Source organism: Oryzias latipes, chromosome 7 (assembly GCF_053564925.1).
Source record: "Oryzias latipes strain Hd-rR chromosome 7, Olatipes_Hd-rR_3.1".
In the NCBI taxonomy this organism is placed as follows: domain Eukaryota; kingdom Metazoa; phylum Chordata; class Actinopteri; order Beloniformes; family Adrianichthyidae; genus Oryzias; species Oryzias latipes.
The window spans coordinates 31540305-31566473 of NC_136243.1; the positions used below are offsets into that span (position 1 = coordinate 31540305).

At 38.8% G+C, this 26169-nt stretch overlaps 1 protein-coding gene across 5 annotated transcripts in view; it reads left to right on the forward strand.

The window, feature by feature from the left end:
- Positions 1-8126: 8126 nt before the first annotated feature.
- atp2b3b (ATPase plasma membrane Ca2+ transporting 3b) overlaps positions 8127-26169 on the forward strand; it is a 58317-nt gene continuing 40274 nt past the window's right edge. For 4 of the 5 annotated variants that reach the window (XM_020704447.3, XM_011476786.4, XM_020704444.3 and 1 more), the window contains exons 1-5: positions 8127-8702; positions 12804-13550; positions 21633-21830; positions 23140-23397; positions 25096-25221. In XM_020704447.3, the coding sequence (XP_020560106.1) occupies positions 13301-13550; positions 21633-21830; positions 23140-23397; positions 25096-25221 (832 nt within the window). In that variant the 5' untranslated portion in view covers positions 8127-8702; positions 12804-13300. Of the gene's footprint in view, positions 8703-8804; positions 9072-12803; positions 13551-21632; positions 21831-23139; positions 23398-25095; positions 25222-26169 lie in introns of those variants that run through there. The other variant, XM_020704445.3, reaches the window with a different exon arrangement.

Genomic DNA, 26169 nt, shown 5'->3' on the forward strand with positions numbered 1-26169 from the left:
TAGTTTGATCTATTTAATGGATGTGATTCTGCAATACGAAAGTCTGACTCTTTAAGATGTCCCAGAAAGATAACACTGAGTCTGATAAATGTGTTTTTTTGGCATTTTGCACTTAAAATATAAAGGATATCACATGTTCTGTTATGTTTATTTTACCACAACCACACATATGTGTTCAACAAAATTTTAAGTTAAATGAAATTATAAAGTATTTAGTGTTTTATCCGCTTTGACAGAAGACAAGGAGTAACTAATCCAACAAAAATGAGCCAAATCAACTCTGGAAAAAAGCCAACAGAATATCTTTATTTGTCATAAAAAATAACACATTAAAATTATATAACAGCAAAAATTGAGTATATAAAAATATTATACAGAAGACATTTATTTCCCAAGTCTTCTTTTAGACTAAATGCTGTGTCTTGTTCCATTTTTCAATAAATGTATCTCAGGACTGACTGTTTAAGATTTAGCTGCAATTTTTCAAATTGTAGTCTGAGAGGACAGAAAAAGGGGATAACAGTAGAACATCTGTCACAAGACAATCACTAGTGACTGCAACACCTGCTATAGTTACCATATTTGAAATCCAGAGCATATTTTAGATGAGGTAACTTCATAGGGAACACACGTGTTTATGAGTACTTGCTGAGCAAAACACTTACAGCAAAAAACACAATTGCTGTATTTGAAGTTAAAACGAACACATTTTCAATTATTCTGTAAGTGCAGATGGCCTGTAAAGCCCACTTCATCAAAGAATTGACTTAGAATTAAATTTTTTGGAATTAATATGTTGGAATATCATCTTTTATGAAATATAGATAATATAGTTTAAGATTGCAAAATATTGACATGGGTGCTTAGAAGAAATCACATATATATATATAGATAGATAGATAGATAGATAGATAGATAGATAGATAGATAGATAGATAGATAGATAGATAGATAGATTTATATATATATATATATATATATATATATATATATATATTTAAAAAAAAATAAAAAAAAACGCCCCTCTCACCCTCCGCGGGTGGTTTCTCCTCCAAGCTCGGGTCCTCTACCAGAGGCCTGGGAGCTTGAGGGTCCTACGCAGTATCTTAGCTGTTCCTAGCACTGCGCTTTTCTGGACTGAGAGGTCTGAGGTCTTTCCAGGTATCTGTTGTAGCCACTCCTCCAGCTTGGGGGTTACTGCCCCAAGTGCTCCAATTACCACAGGCACCACTGTCACCTTCACTTTCCAGGCTTTCTCCAGTTCTTCTCTAGGTCCCTGGTATTTCTCCAGTTTCTCATGTTCCTTCTTCCTGATGTTCCCATCGCTTGGCACTGCCACATCCACCACAACAGCTTTCTTCTGTTCTTTATCCACCGTTACATTATATATATAAATTATATAATAGTCAAAAACAGCAATTAAAAGCTTTTTTTTATGTATGTCCACCTCCATCATCAGAAATATGCCACAAGAACAGGTTAAAATCATTTTCCTCAGAGTGGGTCTTTAACCTATGAGGCATGTTTTTGGACTGTGGGAGGAAACCAGAGTACTTGGAGATAAGGCACATGTGTAGAAGGAGAACTTGCAAATGTCTTACCCAGCCAGGATTTGAACCAGGGGCCTGCTAGGTGAGAGAGCTAACCACTACACCACCATTTGTAACCATCCCTGCCTGATTGTCGTTGATATATTTGCTTCTTTTTTTTTAACCACATTTGTTGCTATGGTCATATATTGTCTCATCGATATTTGAAGAAAACCAACAGTTTGATGCAGTTAGATTAGTTGAAGATGGACTCTCCATTGACTCATTCTGACAGAGAATTTAATACTGACCAACATTTCTATTTAACAAAATAAGTATGCCTGCCAGAAGACTGTGAGTACTATTAAAGTTTGCTCTAGTTTTCTTTTGTCTTCGTCAAAGAAAAGACTCGATATTTTTAGCAGATGAGTGTTGCCTTTCTTGTGTGGATCTCACTAAATCTGATCTCATTGTAACTGTGTGCATCCAGGAAGAAGAAGAAGAAGAAGAAGTCACATGATCAGTCCAGACACATCTGAGTCTTGCCTGTCCCTCTCCCCCCTCTTCTCTGGACCGCAGACATGGTGTGCATCCCGATCACATCATGTGTCACACAATATTTCTCTTCCTGACACTTTCCTCATCTGTCACTCGTCTACTCTTTCTGCGTTTGGGGGGTAGAAATCTGGCCGTCTTTCACTTCTCTTGCTCTTGTCCTGCCGATCTCTCCGATTCTTTGACTTCTTTGCACGGTCCTTCTCTTTTCTCACCATCTGTCCTCTTTCCCCGTGCATGTTTCTCCCTCTTCCCCTCCTCCGTGTCTCCTTGCGTCCTCCTGCCACTTCTCTCCTCCTCCCTGCGTCTCCCTAATGTTATATTAATAATGGAGAGGCTGCGCGTTCAGCCAGACTCCATGAATTAACCATCAGATGAGAAGGAGGCAGAGGGAAAAGGAGAAGGACAGAATCGAGGATGGAGGGAGCAGCGAGAGGAGAATGGAAGGATGTGGAGAGGAAGAAAACATGGAGGAAGAGGAGCTCCTCTTTGGATCACACTTTGACACCCTTCATCCCGCTCCGATCTGTGTGCTCCTGATCTGCTTACACATGACTTCAGCCTTACTGTGGGCTTGAGGGAAAGTCAGAAGGTCACACTCACACACGGCCAGCTGTGTGCTTCGCCACGTGCACGTGTGTTTACATCAAAATGACAGTTTGGGATGTTAGCGTTACATCAGGCCTCCAGTGTGGCAGTGTTGTCCTTGAACAGAGAAAAGCTCAGCAGCCTTTGGTCTGATTAGACATCAGGCAACCACTACCAAACACTCAAAAGCCGAATGCGTACACAATAGGTTTAAGATTTAAGTGTGTGTGCGTGCACAGGTTTGTGTGTGTGTGTGTGTGTGTGTGTGTGTGAGAGGGAGGGGTAGAAAGAGCAGCTTGCATGATTTATCATCTATGCAAACAGGACGATAAAGAAATAGACGGGCTGCTGACAAAATAAAGCTTCAAAGATGCTCGTCAGGTAAACCTGAAGGTGTATCCGAAGAACAAAAAACATTTCCCTGAATTCTTAAAAATGACAAGTCTCAAAGTGCTTTCAGATTAAATGATCTGCCATCACATTTAGGATTCAGATTTTCCACACATTTTCTATGAAGTCCCAAATGTTTGTTCTGTTCTAAATGAGCTGAAGGCTTTTTCCGTTGGAATTTGTGATTATCCATCCATCCGTCCATCCAACCTATAAAAAAAAAGGTACAGAACACTCACAAACAAAACTCACCTTTTCCTGCTGTTTTTGTATTCCTTAAATTGAATTAACAATTGTTTGAGGTAACATTGACAGTGCTCTTTAAAATGGCCATGCATTTCTTTGTTTGGCAAAATAAGAAAGCTGATGATGTTCAGTGCAGTGAAACTTTCTCCTCCTGTTTCACAATTTTCACATGAAGAACAAAAAGAAATCTCCATCAGAACCAGATTCCTAGAGGTGACCACCTTCCATGATTGGTTGGGGTCCAAAATCTGTAGAACAGTGGAGTTTAGAATTATCCATTTAGTTCAGGGCTTTTGACATTGTTCTCCCCATTATTCTGATGCATGTACTCTTTATCTTGGTGGTTTGGTGTAGTTATCGGGGTCATTTGAGACCCATTCAGCAGTTTTAAACATTCATCAGCATTACAATTGGCATTTATCTGACATTTTCAGTTTTATTTGCCATCATTTTTGGATTTCTTTATTACTCAGTATGAGCTAGCATGATTTATTTTTAAGTTCTTTGAACTTTCTTTAGTTACCAAATCACGGCATAATCTGAAATGAAGATCAAATCTGCCCGCTGTCATCATTCACATGTGTTCATGCAGAAAACACAGATCTTTTTGGCTGCACGTAGAATTAGAGACATTTATAACATCTTTGTGATTTGCCTTGTGCTCACAGAGGGCTCAGTTTGAAAGCAGGCGGATGTTTTTATGTGTATTTGTGGAAACGAAAAAGAGATGTGGGTTATTTTTTTTTGCCTCTGGGAGATGGTGAACAGTTAAAGATAAGAGGAGGGGAAGATAAAATCAGCAGTAAAGCTTTTCATCAGGACGTGTGCGCGCGTTTGTGTGTGTGCATGGATGTTTGTAGTCTGTGGTCCATCTTTCTGCAGTGTGAACGATATCTATTAATAAGTGTGTTTGATTCATCTATAAATACATTTCTCCTGCTTTTCCCTAAATTGCCTGGCTGTGTAACAAGCTTTGACAGAAGCCAGCTGTGTTTAGCAATACATGTTGAAGTGTGGGGGCCCTTTTTTATTTATTTTTTTGCTCTGGATCCCCATGGCCTGGGACCTGACAAGCCCCCAACTCCCTTTCCAGGGAAGCGACACTGGTTTTGCACAGTTGCCGGGCAGCTCTTTGACTTTTTGCTGACTTTCTTGACACGCGTGTATATAGTGTATTATATAGTATAGTGTATATGAAGTGTATTTCCTCTGGCGTTCCCCAGAACCACAGCATCAATAATCAGCATGAAAGATAAAAGCGGGTTTGGTTTGATTGCTCATCTTGAACCACAAATGTGTTCATTAGTTAAAGAAATGAGCTCAACCAACGTCTCACATTTGTCTGCAAATGAATCTGCAGATAAAGTGATGGAAATCCAATATGAAGCAGTAATAAACAGAATGTCAAGACGCATTGAAGAGGACTTTTATGCTGTTGAAAGTTTGTTTCCTAAACTCTTTGGCACCTCCAGGAAAAGTATGGCTTTTATTCCATTATATTTGGCACATTTCAAACATGAAAAGTAACATCCTATTAAATCTACCAGAGTGTTAAGGATTAAAACCAAAATTGTTTCTTCATTACATCTCTTTCTCAGAGTTGTTCAAACAGTATTGACTTTGGTGAAAAAAGAAAAAGAAAATGTTTTTTTAATTTTATTTCCACAGGAATGCTGAGCAAAGTAGAAGACCTTCAAGTCTTAATCAGGAATAAATATTAAACTAAATCACCTACAAGGCTTATGGAGGAGTTGAGAATTGTAGCCACTTGATCTTCATTGAGACATTTAGAAAAAACAATGTTTTTTTGTTTTTTTTCTGCTATGAAGAAAGCAGAAAATCCTTTCAGGCGACTAAATATACATCAAACTTCAAATTGCAATAAATTGAAGACTTGCACCTCTGTATCTACAGGCCGCCCTCAACACAATACATGCAGATAACTGTTAAAAAAAGGTACAGAAATGAAAAGTTTAGAAGAGTTTTCAATACAGAAACTCTTTAAAAAAATCAAAATGTACCTGAAACAACGGCACCCTAACGCAGCAAATTCAGTCACAGAAAGAGGAATTTCCAGGAATAGCAAAGAGAATACTCCTTCAAAATAAAATAAGAAAACTGCAAACCACTTTTTAAAGACCCACTCCGATGAAAATTATGTTTTTGGTGTTTTGACATTTTCTTGTGGCATTTTTCTGGTGATGGAGGACATATATGAATAAGTGGTCAGCGCCCACAACTCAGAAGTAAATTTCTAATGAACTCCTGCTGCTCTGCAGAAACTATGTCCTAGAAAACAACACAGACTTTTTGATTTGGGCTAAAAATGGCACAATCGTAATTAAAAGATCACTGGGAACACTTTGAAAATGGATCAAAAAACAAAAACTGATTGCAGTGAAACTTTGAGAACATAGACAATAGTACAATTTTAAATAAAAGGGCACAGAAAAAAATCAAATCAAGATACAAAACTGAATACATTGGAAATAAAGTACAAGACTTGACAAGAAAGACCAAAAAAGGCTTATTGGTGTAATGACCAGCTGCATGTGTCCAGAAAACCAAACATTTTTAGAAGAAAATTCTCATGAGAATCTCGTTGGTGATGAAGTGGACCATAAATTCGAGAAACAAAACCCAAAACCAGCACGTTAAGACTTTTGACAAAAAAAATAATAATAAAAGAGGACGTTTATCTGTCGTACAGCAGAATCTGCAGCAGGTAAGGTAAAAAGGTAAAGAATGAAGTTGCTTCAGTCAAAGTCTCATGATGGAAGCTCCAAGAAACTGTAGTAACCAAGAAAGCAAAGTTGTTAAAGAATGGAGCTGAAATTTTAGCATTAAATAAATCATTGTTTTAATAAAATGCAAAAAAGGGGATTAAATCAATACGTTTTTTTAGTTAAAATAAACAGAAGGAGTCAAAAAATAGTAAATAGTGTTCTCAACATATAGATTCTTGGTAAAATGATCATTTGATAAATTTTGGTAATTTTTTCAATTAACTGAGTTAACCTTTACACTGGAACAGACATTTTGAGAGCTTTTGATTCACTTCATCAAACTAAAAGAATAAAAGTAAACATGTTTTGCATTTCTTTTGACCCAAAATGCTTTCATGTATTGATTTCTTTCTTCAACAATGCCTGACAAGCAACTAAAGTTTAGCTCAAATCACCAGCGTTCAGGGAATACAGTAACACAACAGCAACACTACCCGTATGTGTGAAGTAGAGACAGCACAAACCTCAGACTCAGACCGGACTTCCGATGCTGGGTCATTTTAGTTTGACTAACAGATAAATTAGAACGAAAATAATCAACTTAACTGAGTTCTAAAACTTTAAAAATCAATATTCAAAAATATGTAAAAATTCAATATATTTTTTATTGTTTGTTTTATATAGTTTTAAGTGGATAAACTTCATTCCTTATTTTGGAGATTGTAAGCTTATCTTTTTTAATGCTGTTGCTGAAACACACTGTTGTAATAATTTTCTTTTAAAGCAGCAAAGTCAACAGGGTTCAGTCAGATCAAACTCAGTTTGATGCTTTTCTATTTAATTCAATTTTATTTATATAGCCCAATATTGAAACACAGTTGTCTCAACGGCTTCATACCGTTAATTGTACAAACCATAAAATCAAATATAACATACAACAGCTGATTGCTTTATTAAACTAAACTAAACTAAACTAAACTAAACTAAACTAAACTAAACTAAACTAAACTAAACTAAACTAAACTAAACTAAAAAAAACCAGACTAAGCTAAACTGGGCATCCCTGCCCTCAGACCCTCCTTCAATAAGGAAAAACTCCTAAAAAAAAACCCAGATTCCAAACCAACTGGAATCTGTAATCATTCCCGCTTTTTTGTGTGTCATTCATGATAAAAAAAATGACACTATGTAAAAACACAAAAAATACTATTTTGATTGGGGTGGGTCTTTGAAGCAGGCGTGGTACATTTGGAAGTGATCTTTTCTTGTTTTTCTTTGTGTTTTTGTGCCTTTTCTGTTTCTATGTAATGTTTGTCGTTGTACAAATAAAGTTTATTTAAAAAAAAATTAAGAATGGGACTGGCCCGCCTGCGACTCTTCATTTCATTAATTAAACAACAAAATTCTCTGCAGGTATGTTTTTCTCATTTCTGCCTGCTTTGGTCATTAGTTTGGGTTGCGTAGTAAGAAATGATGTCACAAGAAATCTATAAACTGGTTTTGTAACAATCTAGTTCTTTGTATAAGTTTTGTGTCTGCATGCTTCCACCGTTTTATTTTACCGCCATTTTGAAAGCTTGAAAAAGTAGCCAATATCTGAAATAAATCAAACCAAGATCATCTTTTTCCCAAAGCTTTTCTTATCTGTCGCTTTGTTTGTGGGAATTTAAAATATGACGGTATTACAGAGTTTTGTTAATTTTACAGGTCAGAATGTGAAAGTTACTCTGATTGCTTGGCAAAGTTGTATCTCTGCCAATATGTATCTTTCTGCGGTTAACGCCTAGCATAAAGATATTCTGTAATTTAATGTATTTTGTGCGCATTCTCTGCTTTTTAAAACATTATATAGCTGTTTTTGTGATTTGCCAAAAATATTCTTGGAACATTAATAAGAAATCAAAAGCTGAACCACGACCCCCGTGTCCATTAACATCAAATTGCAAGAATTCCCGCCATCCAGACCTTAAAAGACCGCTCTAATGTCGGCGCCTGTGACTGCTGCTGCAGGCTGCTGCATGACAGGACGCACGGTTCTGTCGTCATCACGCAGTCCAGTAGTGACGTCGCCTGCAGAGCAGCCTGAAACCCCCTCTTGCGGATGCTGCGACCCATCTCCTGTGTGCTCGCCCACCCCCCGCACCTTCCCATCATGTAAAGATGTCGCACGAGCATCTCCTCCCCCCGCGTTTATTTCCTGTCCTTCATTTTTATTTTTGCCCTGGTCCCTAACGGTGCCCCCCCTCCACCGGTCATCCCTCCTCACCACGGGGCTGTTCAAAACCCTCATCCAGAGGCATCCTCTCTCTGTCTCTCTCTCTCTCGCTCTCTCTCTCCATCTCTTTCTCAGTCTCTCCACCCCTCTCTCGCTCCCTCTCTTTTTCCTCGTCCTCCGCCGCAGAACTCCGCCGTCCGACCATCAGGTGACCGCGGGGAGCGGAGGATTCATCTGCACAGTTGTCGTTTTACATCCCTTCATTTTTTCGGACTCCCGGAGACCGGAGCTGCCGCAGCACCGCTCATCCCCTCCTCCTCCTCCCCCCCACCCCTCCGCATCCTCTCATCCGGTCTGGGACGTTCACCGCTCCACACACGCGCAAGATTAGCGGGGATTCTGCCTCCCCGCCCGCGCGCGCCGATGGTGATGTCCTTGAGCTCGGCCTGCACGGTGAGTCCGAGCGTGCCTGCGTGCGTGACTTGTTATATACCCCCGGGCCCCCTGAGCTCCGCTCTCCAAATCAGGGGTGGGTGGGGGGTGTGGGGAGAAGATGCGTTGCCTTGCGCTGTGATTCAGAAATAGCCGAGCGCGTGTTAGTGTGAGCGCGCGGGGGTGTTTAAAGGACTTTGAGATGGCCTGATGTTCTCCTCGCGGGCCCGCCGCTGTTATAATAGCATGTACTGCAGCGCGTGCCAGAAAAACCTGCCAAAATTACGTGGATGAGGAAGTGTGTATGCGCGCGTGTGCCTGTACGCGCGACTGTGATTGCGCACGCGTCTGTCTGGCTGATGACATCTTTCCGTCCGTACCTTCACTCAGGTGAGGAATCCTGTCATTTTAGACTCGCGCCACCGTTTTCTCAGGTGCTAGGAGGATGCTACAGGCTATTTGGTGTCAGTCATTTTGTCCTGCCTGGTTTCGGCGCATCGCAGTTGCGGGGTGTTGCTTTGATCTGCTAATGATCCGAAGCCCACCTTGACGAGCGGTCCGGTCCATTCCAGAGCCGGTGTGAGGCCGTCTGTAGCTGAGCCCGATAACCTTGCTGAGGGGACATCAGGGAAACAAGGAGTGAACCGCAGGTGATGCTTCCTGCATGGATCACTGTATCTCCTCAGCTTTTTTACCGTCATGACCTCTTAAAGCTGATGAACATGTTGAGCACGAGGGGAAGCTCAGGCACGTCTGAAGGTGATGGGGAAAGGTCGTAATCTATGAGAAACACCGGTTTAAGGATTTGGTGTCGGCTCTTTTATGCATCAAGCCTCTCTGACTTTCGGACATCTGTGAGCTGGTCTTTGGAGAGATAACACTTCAAATGTCTGTTGGAAATTAGGACTGCAGGTGCACAGGTGGGCTGCCGGCTCATGCGCTCACCTCAGATGACAGGACAGACAGGAGCTGTGCCTGTTCAGTCACATGTGCTAACATGTGTGCACATCTAGTCTCCAACAATCACACAGCACGCTCGGGCCCTGTTGGTCTAAACTCAAATCCTTGTAAGTAGCATTTCCTCTGTGTCACTTTGTGCCTTTTTCAACCTGCGTGCTGCTGTGATAAAGAGAAATGCCAGAGGGGTGGGGAGGAAGAAGTCACTTTCTCTGAAAGAGGAAAAAAGGGGGCTGCTGTTCAGTCTGCTGAGGATTGTGGTGACCTTTTGTGTGACTCCCCCCTTCTCTTTTGTAGTTTGAAAGTGCTGCGTTGTGCGACACATTTGTGCGTATCATGACAGAGATCATATAATTGATGTCTCTGGGCCTGAGTGCTGAGGTCTTTGTGTGCTCATCGTCCCTTCATGATGCTCACATCCTGTGGGGAAAGTATTGTGAGAGTCAAGAATCCGTAACAAATGAAGCAACAAAGTTTTACTTATTTATTTTGCCTTTCTGCGTCAAATGTGCTGCACGCTTTTTTTTTTCCTGAGTGAAGGGTATAAAATCAGACAGAATCAGTGGGGAAGAGATCAGCCCCCCCCCCCCCCCCCCAGAAAAAAGAGCACAAGTAAATAAATGATTGCTGTAACAGGAAGCAGATGAGAAGGGGGTGAGAAAGGTGAAGTGATAAGCAATGAGATGTGGCATAAAAAAAACAGATGTAAATCCTTAGAATGATAAATGGATGGAAGTGCAAGCAAATAAGAAAAGCTTCAGGAGCCGGGTGACTCAGTCATAAACTAACACTCTCAGTCAGGGTAGAAGCAGGGCGGAAAGCAGACGAGAGGCACAGGAGGGAGTAGAAACGGGATCCATGATAAGCCTCTGCTCTGTATGTTTCTGATCTTCCTCATTTAAGATAGTCTGACAGCGACATCAGAATACATTGCTGAGTTCATTTACAAGCGTTTTTCACTTGCTTCTTATTTTTTAGAATTTAATCCAGAGGATTGCACATTTTTACAGCTATTATAAAAAAAAATAATATTTGCATTTCTATGTGCCCTCTGCGACACGAGGCTCAGAACCACTAGGCACACATCATCTTACCACACTTTGACACTGGATGACAATTTCTCTCATTACCACGATTGTACACACAGTCCCACTTACTCTGTCGTGTTGCTTCTCTGCAGAGCAGAGATGTGAAATTAATCCGCAGTGAGAAAATAGTCCCGCTTCTCCTGTTGGATGAGCCGAAGTTAAAAAGTGAAAATGGGCAGAAAAGAGCGATGGAGGTGGAATGTCTTACAGAGGAGCAACTTGGAAGAAAAATGTGACACATAGCCAAACGTCAAGAATTGTTATCCAAAAAACACAAGTGTTCAAGTGCAGTGATAGGAATCCAAACAAAATTTCACTTTATTAATGAATGTATTTGTCTCCCCTAAAAATACATATATCTGACAAATTCGCTGCAACTGTCTTTTGAAGATGCTACACATGAAAAAGAAACTAAGCTACCAATCAGAATGTTGTGGATCATGATAATTTACTCCCTCTGAATTGAGTCCAAATCAGACTTTATTTTTCAGGCTTTTATATGCCTAGTTAACCAGCAAAATCCATGTAAAGTTTTTGGTTCCATACTCAAGATATAGCAATAACTCCAAAAGGAAGATCCCAGAGTGGATGCACCTTGCCTCGACTGATTATGGTTGTAAAAGACAGAAAGTGGAAACACAAAGGAATCCTCTACAAAACATTGTTCATTTAGAAAGCAACAAGAGAAATGCCCCGTCACAGAACAACTCCCAATAGTCCAGGGCTACAGCAGCACAACTACAGGTTTGGCTCAAGGTCACCCAGGCAAAAGCTAAATATAAACGTAATGACAGAAGATTGAAAACTACCCTTAAAGATATATGGGATCTACTTTCTCAAGTGACACAAGGAGTTGGTTCAACAAGACAAGAACCTGTTAGCTGAATGCTCTGTCTCTCATCTTGGTTTATGACATTTTATAAACAACCAGTGATCCCTGTCTTTGACATTAGAAAAGGTTTCTCTATATAAAGCTTTATATGCCAGTGGATGAAAACAAAGCTAAAATTTAAAGAGCCTCTCTTTGATGCATTCAGAACTCTGATTGAAGGATTTTGGATCAGCTGGAGGGTTTACGTTTTAGAACAGCCTGATTATAAGGAATACAGCAGAACAACCCTAAGACGTGTAAATGCATCAAATAGTTTTTCCTGCGTCACTCAGTGAAAGGATGCTCCTTTAAGAAAGATAAAAAACGGCAGTTCTGAAAACTTAATATGTGGACAGATAAAAATTTCCAAAATTTCCTTACATAGTGCTTACCACTCATCAGTATTGGATGCTAAAATGATGCTGTACTTTTCTGGTGGTACATCATTTTTTGAATGAAATATGCAGACAATGTCGTCTATAGTCAGTAATTTCTCTGTTTCACAAGTTGGCAGCTATTTTCAAAGCTGCCATACAGTTCTTGCACATTAATTAAGCCAAAAACAGAGAAAGTGTGAATTTTCTTTTGTAGATTTTGAAATTTTCCATTGACATCTGGGACTGACGCAGTGCATTTAAGGACCCATGAATATGTTCTGACACACTATAGACACTCCCTTGTGAATATTTGCACTTTGTCCTCTACTCAGAAACAACCTCAAAGTCAAAAAATGCACCTATGGAAAAATAAAAGCAGTTGTGCTTTAACAATACAGGTGGGACACGTTGACTGTAAGAAGGAGAAAGAATATAATCAATTTTACAAAACAGGTCACAAAACCCTGTAGGAAAAAAAGCCTTTTAAAAAAAAGAGGTTTTTATAAGACGTCTTTTAGACTTCTGCTCGCAGAGGTGCTATACCGTAATAAGATTCAGTGATGTGTTGTTTGTGTTTTGCCTTTTGTAGTGACCTCATTTGACAGAAGTTTTAAATATTACATGCAGTGATTTTCAGCAGAGAATCCTGTTTGCTTTATTTCAATGCTGTTTTTCAGAATTAAAATGGATGTTTTTGTGTTTGATTTGAGCATTGCAGCTGAATCCAGCTTGGCCTCTCTCTTGAAAAGTAATTTCCTTGAAATGGTCACTTAGATCAATACGACAAAGTGGTAATGTCTCTGCCCTCCTCTCCATGCTCTCTTTTCAGGTTCTGATAGTGAAGCAGTAGCTACCTCTAAACTGGATCCACTTCCTGTCTCTGGCTCATCAGCCGTGTCTGCCTAGCCCGCTCTGCTTTCCATCCATTTGTCATCTCTTCTTTCCCGCCTGTGAATCCATTGGCCCGTCCACTTGTCCGTCCATGGACTGGCCGTGACCCTGGAGGGAACAAGGAAAGAGTGGAGTTGCAGGGGGTACGACGGAGGAGAAAGCTGGATTCGTTCAGACTTCAAGCTTCTGAAGTGCTCCTGCTCACTATCCTTCATCTCCCTCGTCATCCTTCACCAACACGTCCCTCTGTTATGGAGATTTGAAGGAGCTGTGGGTGGGAGAACATGAAACCTGCCCTTTTGTGAAGTGAAAAAAGGGGTTTGGGCATATAAATTTATTCATATATTGTTGATTAAAATTTAGAGCACATGATCACACCCTCAGCAACCAAACGAAGGAGGACCTGACCAGATAACAGAAAATAGACGAAGTGACATGTCAACAACAGCCACCATGGGGGAAATGGCAAACAGCGCTGTGGAGTTTTATCCCAAAGGGTCTCGAGGCAGTACTGCAGGAGGGAGAAGGGCAGATGGCAGCCTTGCAGGGGGAGACTTTGGGGTCACGGTGAAGGAGCTTAGGGAGCTGATGGAACTCAGAAGCACCGATGCTCTACAGAAGATCCAGGAAAGCTACGGTGACACAAAGGGCCTGTGTCAGAGACTACAGTCCAACGTCACTGATGGTAAGCAAGAATGGGAGCTCAGGCTGATGGATGAGTGCTGAATGAATGAGTAGATGAAGGTGGAGAAGGGTGGAGTCATGCATGATACACTTGACTTCAAACTGTGTCTAGATAATGCCAGATGACAACATGCATAGAAGAAAGGAAACAGTCACACTGAAGGTTATTGCTAACATTTTAAACAAGCACATCTGGAGGCACATCAAACATAAATAACAGACTGTGCTTTTGCGGTCCAATCCTGGTCAAAAGAGGCAGCTTTCTAGTAGATCTGCATGGTTGGATTGGCTAAATGATGAGTGGGATTACAGTGGGCGAATGAATGGGAAGCTGATAGAGTAAATTATTAATAGGTGAATGAAATCAAAGTGTGGGATTAACTCCACTCTCCTACAGTGTAGCTACAGTGATGCCCTCCACTGTAGTGTTTTGAGCTTTCATCACATCCAGTGTGTCCATCAAGTCAGTAAAAGCTGAGAAAAGATTTTTAAAAATGTAAGATACCCCTGGAAACTATAAAACCTTAAAATGTCCTCATTTAAATGTGTAAGAACACAGGTGTGGTGCAGCAGGATCATAGCGTTGTTGTTGTTGTTTTCCCTCATGAGACAAATTCCCCTTCATAATCTGGTTAAGATTCATAAACACATCTGCCCATAAAGAAATAAAAACAAAAAAAAAACCAGAACAAATCAGGCTGTAGCTGGAAAAATATGTCAAGCACGAGCAGAGCAGCCACTTTAGCTGACAGGGGGCGCTGTTTGGTGCTGCGCTTAGTGGTTGGTTAAGGGAGCAGTTGAACAGTTATTGTTTGTGTAAAAGTGTGTAAAATTAAGAAAAATGCAAGTATTTGTTTTAGTTAATTGTTTTTATTGATCAATTTTCAATCCCCACTTAAGGGGGTTGTTGAATTAGTTGATCATTAACTCTGGTAGGTCTCTGCTGCTCTGTAAAAGAGCAGATTCTTACTTGTGCACACAGACAGGTTTTGTCAAACAGGCCTCTACTGATGTGTACAAGGTCAGTTGTTTCTTGTGTTGAAAGGATTAGGTCTTGTAATCCTGTCAAATTGAATGCATCAGTCTTTTAGCATTGTCACTTGTGTGCTATATGATTCTGTACATCAGGATCGGAAAAACCTAAACAGGGTTTTGGGGGAGTTTGGTTGACCTTGTGGAACACAGCTGAAGAAGGTGTCTCAACTCAATCTGTAGCAAAAAAATCCCAAATCAGAATATGACGACCAACAGATTGTCTTTCGTTACATAAGCACAAAAAGCAATTGTGCTTATGATTGATATCATTTTGATTGTCTTATTAACTCCTTTTTGCAGAATTTCCCATTTTTTTGTGATTGTTACAGCTTTAAACATGTTAAAATACTTTTCAATATCGGTATGGTCTTAGTCCTTACAATTTATTAAGAGTACTTGCAATTTTGTCCAGTTTTGTTGCACAATTTTCTGGAAAGCATGGGATGCTAATAAGTCAAAATAGCACTGTGGTTCCTGTAGACATGACAGTATTCATATGTGACATCAGTCATTTGTTTTTAGCACACAAATCTGGTAAAAATACAAAATTCCAGAAATGTTCCATCATTGATGGCTTTGACTGATGGATTAATTACATTTGTGTGACATTGCTGAGCCTTTTTTGGGGGTCTATTGTGTATTTTGTATCGCAAAAGTTATTTTTTGTCTAGCCTGCAGATTTTTTCTCTAAAAGGTTGAAGTAAAACGATGCAATTTTGTCCATGCATTATTTTAGTGTATTATCTAATCTTCATAAACTGTAGCTTAAAAAAAACATGTAAAGGTTAAAAAGTATTCTAGTATTTTGTTTTATTTAATTATTGTACATTTCATATTCATTTAATTAAATGTAAAATAAATTCAGTACCTCGAAATGGGACTCAGTTATACCACACTATTGTTTCTTTTTCTTTTTCTGGTGACCACTTTTTTCACATCAATACTGTTTTTGTCTGGAAGACTTTGCTAACCACATAATTTTCTATGTAAGTAGACTTAATTCTTTTTCCAGATTTTTTTAATGGGTAAAAATACTTGTATTCATATTTTTGGATCAAATGTTTTGAACGTTTCAACCAAGGATTTTAAAAATTGTGCCATCGTTGCAGTTAATGCACATTTACGGATCGGTAATTGTGTTACAGTGAGGATATTTATATAGCAGCATAGTAACAGACCTTTACCAAAAGCACTGAACTGATCTTTTTTTTCTAAATAATTTAATTATTAAATTTCTTTTCAGGAATAACTTCTTAATATTGACAAAAAAAAAGATTGTTATAGATCCTGAAATGTGGGATTCTGTGTCTTTCCAGGCCATGTGCAGACTAATAGGGGTGTGGTTCCACACTACGCCCACTCCTTTAACTCGTTTGTATCCTAGCAACACAACAGCAATGAGAAGTTGGTTCAGGAAATCAGTAACAGAAAGAGTGATGAGTGAGAGAACTGTGAGATGAAGATGCTGAGGAGGAACAGTGAAGGAAGAGGAAGTGTGTCAGTGTCCATGAGGTATCTGTGCTACAGGAGCTGGAGAATCAGACGCTTGGTCGGTATTGAGTTACAGTGAGTCTGTGTTGAGTGTTGCTAATTTGATACTGAGCTGGTCAGGAATCAGTGCAGTAGCTCCCAACAAATCTCACAAAAACACACAGAGAGTCATGTATCTGCAGATGTCCCTACCAAGCAAGTTGGCAAACAGCAAACACAAACATACACAAAAGCTGCACAGCGAGCATCTTCTTCTGATTTTTTAAATAGAATTCCCAAGTGTCAATTTTAGTTTTATACATGTGTATGCTTTTCATTGCTTAAACAACCACGTCTAAAAACACATTCTGTGGTTTTGGAGCAAAAATGAAAACCAAGGTGTTTGCTGTAAATGTGTTAGGGAGAACAACCCAAAAATACTAAAATTGAAAAAAAAAGATGCATTTCTTTGAGAATCTGCTAATAGTTGGAGACAAAAATTCATTCTGCTGGAAAAGGTAAAGGCCAGACCCTACAACAATAGATTTTTGAGAAATAAAAATGTACCCATTGTGTATTATTGTGACTGTACATGTGGTGTTGGCAGAATGGTGTTACCTTAATTAACCAAGTTCAGTGATGGTATGTGAAGAAAAATGACTAAGATGAATGTCTTAATGAATTAAAGCAGTCTGATTCAATTCAATTTATAAAGCCCACTACTATTTAACTGTAAATTCTCCTGACACCCATGATTTTACAGTATGTGCAAGAACTTTGAAAAACATGGAAACTTCTTATAGAAGTGGGTCTAAAGTTTGAATATAAACCAAGTCAACTCGTAATATTGGAGACATTTATTTATTTTGCTAATAGAATTTCAATTTTATTTTTGTCCATATTCTTTTTTTCATTGGTTTATTATGATCCCATCATGTCTCTATTCCTTGGTTATTATATTAATAATTATCTGCACTAAGCTGTAATCACTTTTTATTTTCTTTGATATAAAACATTTCTTAAAAACCTAAAACTTTTAAATATGTATAAATGGATTTAAATGAATTTGATGGGATATTTGTCTTATATTTCTACATATTTTATGTGCACAACTGATTTTAAGCAATTTGAATTTAAGCAAAAATGTCAGAAATGTGTAGTGTTACAATAATGATAATTTATTCTATTTATCTCCTTTAACATTTGGTAGGTAGCAACTACATTTTAAAAGAAAGTTTTAATTCTGGACAAAGTCTATTAAATGGATTATTTAAAAAAGAGTTAATGAAGTGTTACAACTGTGTCACTTGTTCTTGAAGTTGAGTTGAAGGAACTTTACCTAAAATTTTCCTTCTTGAAATGTTGTGCCGCTCATCCAGGCGGCTTCATCAGTTGCTATGACTAAACTTAAAGATGCCACCTGGATGCACGAGAACCTTCACCGACAACGGTGTCATATCAGTTCCGTGGACATGCTTGGATTAACTGACTTGACAATCATTTTTCATCTGTTTTTGTGTTGAATTGTCTGTTTTTTAATCCCAGCTGAGAGGTGCAGCAGCATTTCATGGTCCATTTTTGCAGAGTTAATGAGTAATTTCTCTGTTCACTTCACATTTCGTATGCCTTTTATCTTGAGTTCATGGCAACAAACTAGTTTCCAACAAATATTGGTCTCATTAAAAACAATAATACACAAACTACATTCAGTTATTTATTTTTGCATGACGCTTTACCTTGGTACCTTGGTGCTTCCCTGAATTTCAAGGACTTTTAGGATGTACTTGATGACCTTCCTCTTGCTTAATCAAACACATCAGAGTCTTCTGAAGACTTTGAGACTTAATCACGGGAGGTCACTGAGTTTCCTCAGCTCAAATACTGGCTGATAAAGATCAGTTAGGCATTAGAGGGGTCAGAAAACATTTCTTATTGTGACCTAGTCAGTAAACGCCCTTTTTATTTGAATTCTGTTTCCCCCTTTCATTAGTTGTTTCGTTTCAAAATACTAGTTTCTCTAAAGCAGACTATACTAGAGCTCATCATTCATGCTCTCATATCTGGCAGTTAGAAGTTTTGAAGTTGTAACTCTGCTTTGAAAGGTTCATTGTCAAAGTTAAAAACTCAACTCTTCTTCAAGGAACAAGGTATGTTATGCATGCTAACATGAGGAACAATCTAATTAAGAAAATAGACAACAGTCACCGAGCAAATAACTTGCTGATCAGGAATTTCCATTAACAGGAAATGGAAATATTTGAGAAGACTGAAAGAAATATAAATGTAATTTTTGGGCTCCTAAATATGTGATTTTTGTCCCCAAATATTGCTCATAAAAGTAATTGTTTGTATCTAAATTCTTTCCCTACCCCTACAGCTTCTCCTTACCTCTACATTTAGCCTTCCAAACGGAAAGTCATAGGTTGTGTCAGAATTCCTTTACTACTCACTACATAGTGCACTATATAGTGTGTTCGCCATTTTGTAGTGCTGTCCCAATCTACAATTCCATAATCGTGTGCCCTAGAAATTTACCAGAAGTCTCTAGTGGGCATGGATGCTCACTAGATTGGCAAATATGGTAAATGGCGCATACTTATATAGCGCTTTCTACCCTCTTTCGAAGGCCCAAAGCGCTTTACAAATATGTATAGCCCACAATGCATAGTGTGTGAACAATTTTGGCGAAAAAATTGTTGTTAAGTGTATGTTTTAAATAAAAACCATCAACGTTTTCATCATCAGAACACAGTGGACTCGTTAATGGTCGTCGCAAAATGCTCACATCAATTCGATTTTCACCTTGTGAAATGGATGATGTCATATTTGCCGTTAAAAAACAATAATAAAGTGCTGACCATTGTGTCCGAAATGCTTTTAAAATCCAGGGCACTACATAATCCAGCACTATATAGTTTTCTTTAGTAGTTAGGGATTAGGGTGGGAATGCGGACGTAGCACTAGAAATACAGTGTCTTCTAATTCGGACGTCACTGTCACTCAGTGACATAATCCATAGTCTCCGGTAATCCACAACAGAAGTGTTTTTAACATCTTCTGGTTTTTCAGATGATGGAGAACATATATTAGGAAATTTCATCTTAAAATTGCAGTTCTGAGTATTTCTTCATTCATATCGTAAATCAGTTGCAAATGCAAAACTCCAGTTTGAAAAAGCGTGTAAATGTGACATATAACTTACTACGGCAAGCCACAACCTTCCTGCTGCGCTGCATTCCGATGCGTTCACTTCTCGACCATTAGATCCATGATCCAGATACAGATCTGTCTCGGTTTCCACGTCTGAGCTGGTATCTGGCTCAAAGCCGTCTGGTCGAAACAGCTCCAATATTGGTCGCCGTTTTTGTTGCACCGGGAATGCTAGGTAGGGGTTGTTAGGGGCTGTAAGCTATCAGGAGAGCATGTAAACAGATAGATGTTGGGAAGGGGACGGGCTTACTCCACGCAAATAGTCCCATCCACAACTCTGAGGTAAATTTGAAAAACTATGATGTAGAAAAAGGCAAAGGTTTTTTTTATTTTTGGCTAAAATGGGATATCGCAATTAAAACAAAATAGATTAAAAGATGATTGGAGTGAACCCTTAATGAGCAGGTATTTTATAGAGGATGAAGCTAAACTTTGCCCTCAAAAGTTAAGAGAAACGGGAATTGGTCGCCCAACTGAGCCACATACAACCAGTCTGTGAACATTTCGTCTGACATTGAACTAATCCATGGCCTGAAAAAGCTTGGAGACCATTGCTTAAAAAAACACATGGGTTTATTTGCACGCTCCTTTTATCAAATCATAAGAAAACTTTCATATCCATTAATAACATGTTTCAAAATAAAACCAACCAAAGGGGATCTTTTCAGGGTTAATCCATCAAACTGAAAACAATAGAAAAAGGGTTCAGATTTCAACTCAAAGTATCATGAAGGTCAGGAGTCATATCCACAAGTTTTTTTTGTCATCACCTGAACAAGATATCTCTTAGTTATCACAGCTGTTGTTAAAAGTTGCATTTTCTGCTTCACAGACTTTTTTATAAAGTTTGATATTCATCTAAAAATGTCTTTCCCGCCTGGTCTGATGATGACCAAAGGGAGCTTTTGACCTAAGAAATACAGACGTGTTTCTTTGTCGGCTCTACTGAGAAGCTTTGACGTCTTTTTCAGACATATTTTTTGTTTTTAAACTTGGCTTTTTTGAAAATTATTTTTTTCTAAATGCATGTTCAAATGAATTTAATTTTAAAAGTTAAATGAATAAACAAATAATCACTTGTTATTTGCATCTATATGATTACATTTCATTAGTAAATGATTCTGTTTATCAGCATCAAAAACATCTTTAGAGTCCTGCTGTGTGGTTTTAATGAGGAAACGTTCTTATGTGATTTTTGGGCTTTGCCACAAAGTCTCAGTCTCTGGCTACAGGTTTTAGACGTGACTTAAGATTCTGGAGAGCATTGGCGCATTCAGCGCTTGTGTTAATGCAGCAAAACAAAACTTGATTGGCTAATTTACTTTGTCCTCAGTATCAACAAATAGAAAAGAATAACCACCCTTTAGATTATTCAAATGTAAAAACAAGTAAGTTGTGCTTTATGATGACAGTTTGGCAGACCTGCTGTGTTGGATGCATATACTGTATGTACGCACTTGTGTTTCTTATGGTGCTGCTGATGGAGAGCATTGCGTGTAATGTGATGCTTAGAGAGGCAGAGGTTAAAGCAGTACGTTCTACATCCATCCAGCAACACCCAGACACATGGAAACTCCAGTGCTGCTCTGAGAGCATCACAGAGTCGCAGAAATGACAGAATATGGCAGAAAACGTCCGTAAATGTTCGCACGCGTGTGTGTTTTTGGTGGGGTAGCCGATGGCTGAAGAGGGAGAGCTTGAACAGCTTGCCGCATTGTCAAGGACACATCAAGGGGAGATTGAGAGAGAGAGAGGGGGGGGGAGAAAATGAGGGTAGGAGGAGAGACTGAGAAAGGAAGAAGGAAAGAAGGGATGAAAGGAGAAAACGGCTCCCTGCGATTACTCAGCATAGGTCACCTGTTTTCTCTCTCAGCCTCAACCCTGTTGAGCATCATTCTGGCTCCTCTGCAGCGCTGGGAGCTCCAAACGACTGACTTCTATCAGCAGCACGCCGTAGAAGGATGTGTCCAAACACAGAGAGGCAGACGGATTCAAAGATCCCAGATCTGAGCCAACTGCAGCGTAAAAGCTGCAGCCAATCACAAAAACATGAAAAGCTGCTCAAAATCTACCACACTGGATAAGTGACATCACCTGTTGTTGGGCAGAATCTAGTTAGGCCTAGGAAGGCCTGGACTTGATGTCCTGATCACCATGGAAACTGAACCATGAAAGGGAGGAGGGTGAAGATGGATGTGCTGCATGTAAGAAGACATTGAACTTTTTAATCAGCTGTCTCTGAGAGCTGGAGTTAAGGAAGTTTGGATTTAGTATATCTGCTGCTGTTTTCGGAAGGCATTAGTCCTCGCCTAGGCACATCTCTCTTGACATCCGCAGCTCTAACATCTCTGAATTTCTCATTCTTCAGGTCTCAGTGGGGATCCCGCAGACCTGGAGCGTCGAGGCCAAATTTATGGTCAAAACTTTATCCCCCCGAAGAAACCCAAAACGTTTCTTGAGCTGGTGTGGGAAGCCCTGCAGGACGTCACGCTCATCATCTTGGAGGCTGCCGCCATCATTTCGCTTGGCCTGTCTTTCTACCAGCCTCCCAATCAGGAAAGCGCAAGTGAGGATGTGGGCAGAGGGAAAGTTTTTTAAGATATTTTGCTGTTTGCATAAATGCAATTTGGGTTTTAAACATGGGAAACATAACCTCGTGCATTTTTTCAAGGTTTTTTTTTATTTTATTTTTATACTTCAGTGTTATATTTGCTCCTTGCAATAACCCAAACTCCTTTTACAGTGTGCACAGGCTTTCTATAGGCTGAACTGTAATTTAAAATAAACTGGTTTCCAATGCAGGAGTCAGCTGCATGCAGCAAATATAAAACTGCAAGCAGGCCGCAGATATTCTCATTTTTATAACATTAAAATGAAAAATTCAATGTGGACTTGCAATAGGAAGCACTTATTCATTTATCATGACTCTGACTTTAACTTTAGTTCTTACAACATAATGTGGCAGGAGGAGTGCTAAATAAACTCATCATCCCCTCCCTCTCATTAATGGTGCAGAAAGAATAAAACATAACAGTTTTATACAGTAAAACAGCTAAACAACTAAACACATTTAGAAAAAAACCCACACTTAAACCCAAATCCGTCCAGACAGGCAAAGGGAATGGTATCCCACAATTCCTTGCACTGCCGATCTAACAGCAGCACCAAAGTTACACCTACTTCATTGAATTAATTTGAATGAAAGTAAAATAAATGTCTGAAAACTACGTGTTATTTCTAAGCTGACTTAACTAAAAAAATGATTTATCTTAACTGAAGCAAATAATTAAGTTAGATCAATGTAAAAAAGTTTATCTTTCCAACATCCAAATGTGGTCTTATCACCCTCTCATGGTGGAAAAAGTATTATCTCAGCTTCTTCATCCACTAAATCATCTTCGAATGGACACACCATGCTGCTTCACCTCTCTGAAAACAAACTAACCTTCAACTAAACCTGCTCCAGACCAGGTTATGTTCAGAGCATGAGTTGCTATGGAAACATACCTCCATTTTTGGAAGGGAAAGCTGAGGTTATACGCTTCTTTAGCCTCAAACTTACCGTGGTAACTCACATAACCTGCTTTCTGGAATACCTCCCAGGCGGGGTAAAATAAGGGTTAGAGGTTTTATTTTAAAAAATACATAATCGTTTATGGTAGTGAAGATAGAAAAGAAGGAGAAACAAAACAAAACTGTATGATAGTCATGGAAAATAAGTAATTGTATTTCAAATTTGTGCGTATAGTGAACATATGATTCACAACCTTCATTTAAAAGAGTGTTATTGACCAAACTGGATGTTTATGTTTGAGGGAAGAGGAATAAACGTGTTTTAGAGTCACCTAAACTAACATTTGTTGTCTTTGCTCCAGTATGCGGGGAAAGTACCGGTGGGGCTGAGGACGAAGGAGAGGCTGATGCTGGCTGGATTGAGGGTGCTGCCATCTTGCTATCTGTGGTGTGTGTAGTCTTTGTGACGGCGTTTAACGACTGGTCCAAAGAAAAGCAGTTCCGGGGTTTGCAAAGTCGCATCGAGCAGGAGCAGAAGTTCACTGTGGTGCGGAAAGGAAATGTCATCCAGATCCCCGTGGCTGACATGGTGGTGGGTGACATAGCTCAGGTCAAATACGGTAAGAAAGCACTTATAGGCTTTTACTCTGGATTATAAATGCAGCCTACAAAAAAATGAATCTTACCTGTGAGAAAGGGAACATATTTATTCGCACCAGTTATCAGTCATTTTCAATTGATTGCTCTATGAATTAATTTAACAAAAACAGCAAAGATTGTTAATATTGAATAAATCTATGGGTGGATTTTGAATTATGAATATATCTTCCTGACTACCAGCAAAACAAATGTGTTCTCTAGACGACATTTCTAAACCGGAATATCTCCCAACCACTGCATACTACTGAATTATCTCCTTTTGGTATCTAGGGAGGACATTTGGGCTTTTCAATGGTACCGTATGTGACGGAGTGGGGCTCTGGGTATTGTAGTTTTTGGTGGATTTAAAAAGAAAACTGACAGGAAAATGTTTTTCTCTAGTAGTCAGGAGGACTTGTCACATGTATGAAGTGATATTCCTGCCACCACATTGCAAACAAAAGTCACAGTTTTGAGATCAACATGTCCTGAATTATAAACAAAATGTTCAGTTTTAAAAACAAAACTTTCAAAGCAGGAAATAAAAATATTAAACGTTTGCTTTCAAAATACATTTTTGCATTTGCGACACAAATGTTTTTGATTGTGCTGTCTCTCTGGCTTTCTCTTCTCTTTGATTATTTTGCTGATAAGTTTTCGTTTAGCGTGACATATCTGCCACCAGACAGCCTGTTGTTTGGTCTCAGTCCTGTCCAGTTAAATCACTGTATTTATCGAACACGGTGTCCGCTACCAAGACTCAGATGCTGAAACCGCTCATTTACCCTCCATTTTGCATCTTTTGCTGTAGAAAGTTCCTTTTTTAATCATTTTAAAAGTAATGTATACTTTCCTTTAGCATTGAATACATTTTATTAAATCACATTTGTATATTTATGGCAGAAGATCTCCTAATACTGTAAAATAAACTGTAACGTTTATCTGCTGGCATTACACTGAACTGGCCTGTGTGATCTTTAAATTCCCGGAACTAAATATTGGCAAAAAGTTCGATTTTCTTTAAGATCTGTTCGTTATAGAAAAAAAATAAAAAAATAAAAGTAAAGCACCTAGTATTTAATGCTGCACAACTGTGTTTAATGATTAGATTAACAGCTGTCATACGTGATGAAAAGAATGATGGCTCAGAAATGAGACTTAACGTATTTAAAAGAAGTAATGAAATTTCTAACTTTTAATGTTATATTTTCCTTTGAGCAAATTTGCTTTAGCAGATTCTCTTGCGTTGCAAAGGATTTCTTATTTATAAAGAATTAATCTTTGCCTTTGTCTAAAGTAAAAAAACATTTATTCATGGTAAAAAAAATGACTATTTCTTTCTGAATACAATCCATTCTCAGACAACTGAACCAAAACGGCCACCGTAGCCGACGTCAACAGAGTAGGAATGAAGCAACAGACGAGCCGCGGACAAATATAAGCAAGGATTGTCGTGTTTTCAAACAGAAAAAAGGGTCCAGCTGTTTATGTGATAGAACGTTTTTTTTTTAATGTTTTGTTTTTAAAACGGAATATTTTGCTTGTAATTTTAGGAAATTTTGATCTCAAAACTGTGACTTTTGCTTGCAATATGGTGCAGAAACATCACTTCATACTCATGATCTGTGAAGGTAAACATTGCTGTGAAACAGACCCATTGTTCTTCTTTTTGTGTTTAGGGGACCTTCTACCTGCTGATGGTATCTTGATCCAAGGCAACGACTTGAAAATAGATGAAAGCTCCCTGACAGGAGAATCTGACCACGTACGCAAATCAGTGGATAAGGACCCCATGCTGCTCTCAGGTGGGTTTTCTCTTTCTCGTTACTCTTTCATTTTTATTAAAATTAGTCTGACAACGTTAACTGATGTGAGGCTCTCATTGAGCAACATTTTGTCAGAAGTATAATGGGCACACAAATGTGCCATTTCCCATCAGTGACTAATCATTAAAGAAGACATCATTTAAAATAATCTAATTTTCTGTGCTTGATGGTGGAATAATTACTAGTAAAAAAAACTACCACTTTGATGGATTTTTTAAGAATTAAAGTACGTTTTAGTGAGCAGATTATGTTTGTAGAGTACTGTTAAATCACAGAACTAGATCTGAGAGGTGTTATCAGGCCAGTCCAACTCAACCTCTGTCAAAGGTCCACAAATAACTTTTCGGCGCGTTTACTGAACTTTCTGTTGTGTCTGAACTGCAAATTTCTCATCAGTTCTATAGTATTTTATTTTGAAGACACTGTTTGTCTGTGGATATTTTGTCTCAGATAAATTGTTCTCTTTGTATCTACGATCACTCGTGGCTTCATTTCTTTATAGCTTCTTGTTGTTGTCAGAATTCCACAACTTAATGATAAAAACTCAGGAATCAAAATATGAAAATACTATTTTACCAGAGTAAAACACCTGCAAATAAAGGCTGGTGCTTTTACCTGAAACAAGGTTGTCTCCCGTTTAGCGCATTACTTCAGGCATGTTTATTTTTTACATAAGTCAGGTTATTGGTTTGGATTTCCTCATTGCTTTTCATCCCTTTAACTGTGTGCATCACTTCAAATCAAGGTAAAGCATTGTGAAAGTACTGTCGGTAATGTCAAATATATTCACAAGGAAGTCATAAAAAAATCAGTTGTATAAACAGAAAATCACTTAAGGGAGGATGTGTGGTTTTATTATATCATAGTATTTATTGGTATTAACCTTTTACTGTCAATTTGTTGGGGCCTCTTTGGTTTTTTCTTTAA